Genomic DNA, 8,280 nt, shown 5'->3' with positions numbered 1-8,280 from the left:
TAACTTAGAACATTCTACCTCTGACTGCACTGTCAATTCACTAACATCGACGTTGCCTTGTTCCTGTGCTTTACCACGGAACATTACTTTCAATTCTTGTATAACAGGCCAAAAGGTGTCCCTGAGAACTTTGTCTGTAAATGAAAATGCTTTACTTTGATGATCGGCAATACAATACAAAGAGACTACCTACTATCCACCCGACAAAAAAACAGTACTCGGCAAATGAAAACCATGATCATCAGTACGCGTTGAAAAAAATAATAAAGACTATATCTCTCTTTTAACACGGTTTTTGATGATTTCTTTACTCACCAGTATTCGTTGTCACTTGCTTCATTGTTTGTTTTATAATTTATTTGATAATAATAATTAATAATCGAACAATTTCGGATTTTATCGCCAAGAAATTTCATACACAGTTGATGTATCAAGCTGTAGATGATTTGTGTTGATATGTTGCCATAGCTGTTGTGCTGGATACCTAGCGCGCATAATTCTACCGCACAACGATGAACGCACGGTCATGCGCATTGGGCTGCTGCGTCACTCAGTTGCTAAAAATTAAGGTCATCGGTGAAAAAAAAAGATAACTACCCAGTTTGTTAATTTCATTTTATTATTTATTTGGTCTATTTGAGTATATACATAACAAAAAAAACTGAAATTTGGGAGACCAAGGTCAACCTAAGTGAACTTAATCACTGTAGTTGAGCCGGTTGACCCAACCCCAAAGTCAGTTTACACATAAAAGACATAAAGACAAAATACAGTTACAGCGAATCAAAATGAATATGAACTTTTCTAATGAAGGTTGCAGCATCTGTCAACGGTCTGGGAAGAGTGCTTTATCTTCTCATACTATCAATTTCTGAAGTATCGCAGGAAAATTTAGTAATACCATGTCATGTAGCCTATATCACATGTAGTGCCTGTATCATGTAAAGTTATGTTAAGGGTTAGGTTACTACTAGATACACGTGAAACATGTGATGTTGTATTACCGATATTCCTATATGGTGGAAATAGATACAGTACCGAGAATCAGCTGCTATTGTCGAGGTCTTTTATTAATTTAATAAAATAAATTTGTTTTTAGTTGTGTGCAACGCGACTCTACAGCTCACTATGTCGGTCGGTTGGTCGGTCGGTTGGTCGGTAAACACTAACTTGAGCACGCGACTGGAGCCATATGGCCTGTCTTTGATGGTCCATGCCCGCATTGAGTGGTAAATTAAAATTAAATTAAACTAGTGGCCTACTAAATTATTGGTACAATCAAATTAAACACCAAAAAAACATCCAAAATCATCCCAAAAATGGATATAAATATTGATCATATCGTTAATGAAGCACATCAATATTGGTTTTTATACAAATAAATTAACTTCAACACCCAAAACAACCCACAGGTGAATATAATAATAATGTATAAATCATTTTGTTATTAAGGTACAGGTTATTGTTTTTTTTCTTTCAAATAAATAACCGTAGACGTCCTAAAACCATCCAAAAAAGGTGTATAATACAGTAGTGTATATAAATCCTACAGCAATAATAGGGTACCTTTAAAAAAACATCCTTAACCGTCCAAAGTGTGAACAGTGTAACAATCATATTGTTCATAAGGTACAACCATATTGTTTTTTTACAATTAAAACCCATCCAAAAGTGTGAAAATAATAGTGTATAATCATATTGTTAAGAAAGAACAGCAATATGGTGTTTTTTAACCATAATAGAACACCGAAAACATTCTTAACCATCTAAAATAAAAATGTATAGGTGTATAAGTAGATAGATCATTTTGTTAATAAAATGCATCATTATTGTATTTTTTTTTAATAAAAATTATTCAAATCCAGTCGCGGGCTCACGTTAGTGTTTACCGACCAACCGACCGACCAACCGACCGACATAGTGAGCTGTAGAGTGAATATATAATCCTTAATCGATTATAAGTGTATAAATCATATTGTTAATATGGTACAACCATATTTTGTTTTTTAAAATTAAAAAAACATCCAAAAGAATGAATATTGTTAAAAATAGGCCTATCCTTGATAAATTCAATATATAACAGAGCCACAGTTGTTTTTAAATACGTCTTTATTTCATGTAGTGTAGTTCGGAATGCAAGTCTCCAAGTTGGTAAGGTTAAATGTTAAAATAAAAGACAAGCCTGTGTTTATCGATGCAGTTGGTATAAGTAACGTGATCTTTGATAAGGTGCCAACATCACAATTTTGATTAATTCTCAATGCAACGTTTACAAAATCACGTCATTGGTCACCAAAAAATTGCCACGTAGGTTTAGAACGTCCTAATGTAATGTGTTCAAATGCACATCCCCCAATTTATAGCCTAGATTTGAACAATTACAAAAGTAATTAGGCCTAGTTAATTAAAGGTTTGTAAAAAAATGATTTATGGAATATTTTTAAAAAAGGTACGGTAATTCGGATAGGCTTACAGTAAAAAGTACGCCTACTTAAATTGTTGAATAAAGGTAATAGTTTTCCGTAATATTAGATGGAAGGAATGCGGAAGAAGAGTTAACAGGTATGTTTTACCCAATAAGCAGCTACCAAAATATAACCTGCCCACTTTATATTACACATTAGAAAGATTGAATTACTTATTCAAGCGGTAGTTGCTTTTTACCCAGTGAAGAAAACATTACTGTTAAAGTGTATTTTGTGAGTTGGTCAACAATCCTCCTCAAAGATGATTCCACTGCGGAAGCCTGTTTACCTTATGTTATATGCCATAATTCTGCAAAACACATTTGCTTGTATTGTAAATCCGCGGGATCCTGATCCAACCGTTAGGCCGACAGACCCGGTTCCAACAACCGGTAAGATTTTTTTTTACTTCTAGATGATATTTGTTCAAATGTTTTAATCATTATAAAACATAAAAGTTTGTAATTATTTGTAAAATTGGTCATGTGATTTGTCTGAATCAAAATTTCCTTTTCTTTTATTATTACAGTATTTAAATAATACCGTATGAATCATTGATCAAAAAATGATAGGAATATTTGCAATGTTAGCCACAAAAAAATAATGTACGTGTCTATCAATGTCAAGTGTTTTAAAACCAACTTACAGCAGCACAAGTTCAACATACCTTGAATTTTCGACACGTTTAACGTGTCTCCATCAGAAGAATCCTATAGTGTTATGTAAGTTTGTTTAAAAACACCATGAGCACGTATGAACTTCCATTCGTATATCAATATCTGTATTGATTAATAATGAATCAAGCAAAGTTATTACTTGTATAGTTACATTTATTCTTGTATAATAATAATGAATGATAGATTGAACAAGCTTGATTATTTAAGAACAATTAATTCATGCAATTTATAAACATCGAGAAAATCAAGTTTCAGAAAAAAAAAAAATGTGAGCTCGAAAGTATGAGGAAGTAATAATAATTATTAGAAAACATTATGTTAAAATTGGATACAGCACTGAATAAAGTGCAATAATATCAAGAATTGGGTTGGGAACACAATCTATTTTGAGAACGGAGAGGGACCTCGACCTCTTTGATCAAGCACCCTCTCTGTTAACACGGTCACATTAAGTTAAAGACAATCTTATTATTCTATGAGTTTGTTAATTGTCGCAGTCTCCGAGTAGCAAAAAGTACTTTTAGAAACATTAAATTTGAAAAAAAAGCAAGCTTTTTGCATCAACCATCTTGTTGACAATGTTTTCAATAGATTGTCCTTTTCGTTCCATGCCTGGTCACAATTGAGTTCGCGTTTTCCATTTGAATTTGTCATTCAATTGTTTCTCTCTGTTGTTGAAAGCAAAACTAGTGTTGGCCAGAACGGGTCTATAATGAATGAATGAAACCTATTTTCAATCAGTTGCAGAAACTGGCGGCGTTCCAAAAGATTGTATGAAGTGTATTTGCCAAGTCGAATCAAACTGTGCGATTCCCAATCCAGTTTGCAAGGATGACGTCGGCTCATTGTCTTGTGGCCCTTACCAAATTAAGGAAGCTTATTATCAAGATGCTGAAGACTATGTAGAGAACCTGGGCACAGGTAATTTGAATTTTAATAATGCAACTGTCATATCAAATTTGTGTGCATAACTATAATACCCAAGACAATCATTTTTTTTCAGAGAAAAAACAGACGCTACACAGAATCTATGTTTATTCTAATTGAAGAGTCGTTTAATTTTCTCCATATTCTACGTAAATGAGCTGACATATTTTTTTAACCGAGTATATGACGGTTTTTTACATTAAAATAGTTGGCCAACAAAATATTGAGAAATAAATTATATTAAAAAGCATGTTTACACACACCGATTCACATTGTTAAACGCGTTCTTGGATCACGATTTATTTATAATGCAAAAAAAAAAAGTGGAATTATTATCAATGTAAACTAGCATAAATAGGCCTATAGGCTTTCGTACAAAACACCCTAACATGTTTATTATTAAGATGTCCCTCGGATGATATAATTTTCTATTTTCTTTTTTTTCTGTTTAGACTGGAAAAGCTGCACAAAGACGTTTGATTGTAGTGAGCGATGTGTTCAAGCGTACATGGCTCGTTATGCAATTGAAAGCCGTATTGGTCACGATCCGACATGCGAGGATTTTGCACGTATCCACAACGGAGGTCCCAACGGATATAAAAAAGAAAGCACTAAAGGATACTGGCAGAAAGTTAAAAAATGTCTTAATATTTAACCTCAAAAGGGTCAAATCGTACATGAATGATTTTAATGGAATCTAGCCACACATCAGTTAGGCCTATACCATTAAACCGCGCGTAGGCCTATGTCAATTTTGTTTAATATATATTAAAGCATATAGAATAGTTACACAATTTTCTAAGAAATCCGTGGTTTACAATTTCTTACACATTTTTTTCTTTATAATTTATGAAAGCAACAGAAGTGTTTTAATGTTATTGAATGAAGATAGCAAAGCAGGCTCGTCTGCTTCCAAGGGGTTGAGCTAAGGTTATACGCAATGTAAGGGCATATTGCGCGCTGCAAGTAATTTTGCCAATCACGATTAGTCAACTCATTGTTGCTTTGTGTCCAAGTGAAATTAAACTAAGCTTTCGTTTCATCAGATTAAAACACTAATTGAATTGGTATAAACGTGGGGAAAAGATTAGTTTGGAATTTTGGAAACACCTGGAATATCCAGGGAATTTATGCAATTACACTCTTGCCTGGAATACCTAAACGTATCAAGCTATAAATGTGTGGAAAAGTGGCTACAAGATGTATAAATATAACCAGTGTTCGGGAATGACACTTACAAGTGACTTTATTTTGCCAAATTAATAGTAAGTCACTTAATTTTCTCGATAAGTTAGAATACCTGTCTCATCTCATGCATGCAGGGACTCCTGGCCTAGTATAATCTAATTAAACGCTCTGCTCTTTCAAGAAAAGAAGTGAAATGAAAGAGAATGCACATCTTGGAGAACATCTGCCGTCAATGCCATAGTGTACTGAGTTCGTCCTAATGCTCTATGATTGCCGGAGTCCTACGTCACACGCGTCTTAAAGATAATAGGATAATGTATTGTACCCTGAAAAAATTATTTTTTTTCACGTTTTTGTTGTTGAATATGCCATTTTAATGTCATAATAGAAAACATAATAGTTATTCACTTTCGGACCAATTTAAATTGGATCAAAACAAAAATGATTAACCTGAAAAAAATGTAATTTAAATTTTAAAAATAGTCAAATTGACTGGAAATCAATGGTTGAATTTAACCGTTTATTCGGTCTTTTTATAAATTACAAACTTATTTTGTTTACATACAGTTAGAGTAGCTGGCAATGTATTTTACTTTAAATTAAATACATTTTTAAAGAAGGGGCCGAAATATATTTTTTCCGATCCAATTTAATTTGATCCGAAAGTGAATAACTATATGTGAAATTAAAAATGGCATATTCAACAACAAAAAATATGTCAACAATCCTGCACACAATGATTATTCGACAGCGGAAGCATGTCGTGAGTGGGAAAAGGGGTATGCAGACGTACATAACTGCAGCAAGTCAATCGAATCGGTAAGATGTTTTTTAAAAAGCAGTGTATCTGATCTGATTTATAAACCTTATTTATGTAAATACACAATTAGATTCGCAAAATACAGAACAATAAGCTTGCAGTAAAAGTAAGTCACGCATTTAAGATGTTTTTAGAGATCATCGACAAGGACAGTACTTATATAGGATCATTGCAGAGAGGTGTATTCGGCTTTACCTGGGAGACAACATATGCCTCTTCTAGAAAAATCATTCAGAAAGTATGATAAAGAATTGTGGCTTCTTGTGTGGACTATTACAAAGCAGTTGACCATGTGGGAATATCCTTTGTGACCTAGGGACTCCTCTCCATTGGTTGATTAAAACCAATTGTCAGAGAAGAGTCAGGTCATAGAGGTAGATGAGAAGACTGAATGCATTTCACTTCGAGGTATGAGACAAGATTGTTTGTTCACCCCTTCTAATTAATGCAATATAAGAGAAGATAATGATCAGGGAGTTGGAGAAAAACCTCCAGAACGAGCTGGAGGGCAAGCTTAATTATTTATGCGCACACCACCCTGGTTACAAATAATCTAGCGTGGCCGGCTGAACATAGACAATCAAGATTAGAAAAGCTCATAGACATAAAATGTACTGTTTATGGAAATGGCAATGTTAGGATTGATGGAACTGAGTGATCTTAAATCACCCCCAGAAGCTGCTGTAATGACATCAAATGCTAGGCTATGGTTTATAACATTTTCAATAAAATCATTATTTATTGGGAGAGTTGTTTTTTATTGTTTAAAAATAGGCGGCGCTGTTGGATTTCACGTTCAGAATAATAGTAATGGCTTGAAATGTTTTTTTTTTGTACGCGAGAAGATTTTTTTTGTACACGAAAAAAAAGGTACTATAAAGATCGCTAAATAGTGCGTACTATTGCACGCCATGTGACCCACAATCGTCCAATCAAATGACAGGAATTATTTAGGTGTTTTAATAATATTAGTAATAAATTATAACACACACACTTGTCTAATTTATGGCCATTTTGGAATAAAACTAAAAAAATGTATATTTTGTTGTCTTAGTTAATTAAAAGGCCCCAAAATATGTACGTCTATATAGCCTAAATATTTTTAATATTATCTTTTTTGTCAAAAAGATGATGTTCTAAAATGACTGTTGTCAAGACCAATGTTGCAAGTGGGCCAACCAAGATTTAAAAAAAAATTAAGTAAAGGGCTCATCTCAAAAGAGTAGATTGATACATTGAAATAATAATATCATATTGTTCTTTTCTTTTACTAATTTCATTAATGACTCAAAGTGGTTGACTGTTCTATTGAACATGGTATCTATAGAGTCAGAGCCATATATAACAATAAATATAATTATATAGAGTCAGAGCCATATATATAAATTTATATATATGGCTCTGTATAGAGTCAGTCAGAGCCATATAACTAACTGGGTGCAGAACAGTTAATATACACATTTGCGGGAAAAAAGTATAGGAAAATTTTTTTTTAGTTTTTCTGATAGAGTATACCATATAGAATGTCAGAAAAAAAATCCCCATCCCAGGGTCTTGGGGAAAATTTTTTACGGCACTTTTAAATTTTGGCCTATATAACGCACACAAATTCCTATTAACACACACAAATACCTATATATAGGGGATAGGGAAAATCAATTAACGGTTTTTGTTACTTGCAGTTGTGTTTTAATGATTAAAATTAGTAGAGGCTTACTTTAATAACTACTTCTCATAGTAGTTGATAAATCGAGTCGATACGATGACACCATCATGCCTGAATCCAATATGGCGTCCAATTTGGCGGGAAAAACAGGGTATTGCTAAAAACCCCGCAAACCTCCAAAAAAACATAGCAAATCCCACCGAACCAACATAAAAGTGATTGAATCATGGAGTGTACGACCCACTGGGTATATAAAATATTAAATTTTTACTGTTAACTACTTATTTTGGGGATAAAACATCATTTTTTGGTTAAAAATCAGCAATCATTTTTTACCAAAAAATGATGTTTTACCCAAAAATAAGTAGTTAACAGTATAAATTAAATTTTTTTTTTACATGGATATACCCAGTGGGTCGTAAACTACATGATTCAAACCTTTTTATTATGTTGGTTCGGTGGGGTTTGCTATATTTTTTTGGAGGTTTGCAGGGTTTAGCAATCAATTTTGACCAAAAAAGTATGTTTTACCCCAAA

At 33.1% G+C, this 8,280-nt stretch overlaps 1 protein-coding gene across 1 annotated transcript; it reads left to right on the top strand.

Moving 5' to 3' along the window:
• Positions 1–2,615: 2,615 nt before the first annotated feature.
• On the top strand, positions 2,616–6,824 carry LOC144836087 (lysozyme-like). Its single transcript, XM_078691274.1, has 3 exons — positions 2,616–2,857; positions 3,884–4,063; positions 4,522–6,824. Exons 1-3 carry the CDS (start codon positions 2,728–2,730, stop codon positions 4,722–4,724), a joined length of 513 nt encoding a protein of 170 aa, XP_078547400.1. The 5' UTR covers positions 2,616–2,727; the 3' UTR covers positions 4,725–6,824.
• Positions 6,825–8,280: the final 1,456 nt, after the last annotated feature.

This window comes from Antedon bifida, chromosome 2 (genome assembly GCF_963402885.1).
Source record: "Antedon bifida chromosome 2, ecAntBifi1.1, whole genome shotgun sequence".
NCBI lineage: Eukaryota > Metazoa > Echinodermata > Crinoidea > Comatulida > Antedonidae > Antedon > Antedon bifida.
The sequence above is the reverse complement of the archived record's forward strand: the minus strand, read 5'-3'. Positions and strand labels throughout refer to the sequence as shown.

Bases quoted from the DNA above. Each gene is read 5' to 3' on its own strand.
- LOC144836087 (XM_078691274.1), top strand. From the start codon at position 2,728: ATGATTCCACTGCGGAAGCCTGTTTACCTTATGTTATATGCCATAATT. The intron at 2,858-3,883 runs GTAAGATTTTTT...ATTTTCAATCAG, and splicing joins AGACCCGGTTCCAACAACCG to TTGCAGAAACTGGCGGCGTT. The intron at 4,064-4,521 runs GTAATTTGAATT...TTTTCTGTTTAG, and splicing joins TGTAGAGAACCTGGGCACAG to ACTGGAAAAGCTGCACAAAG.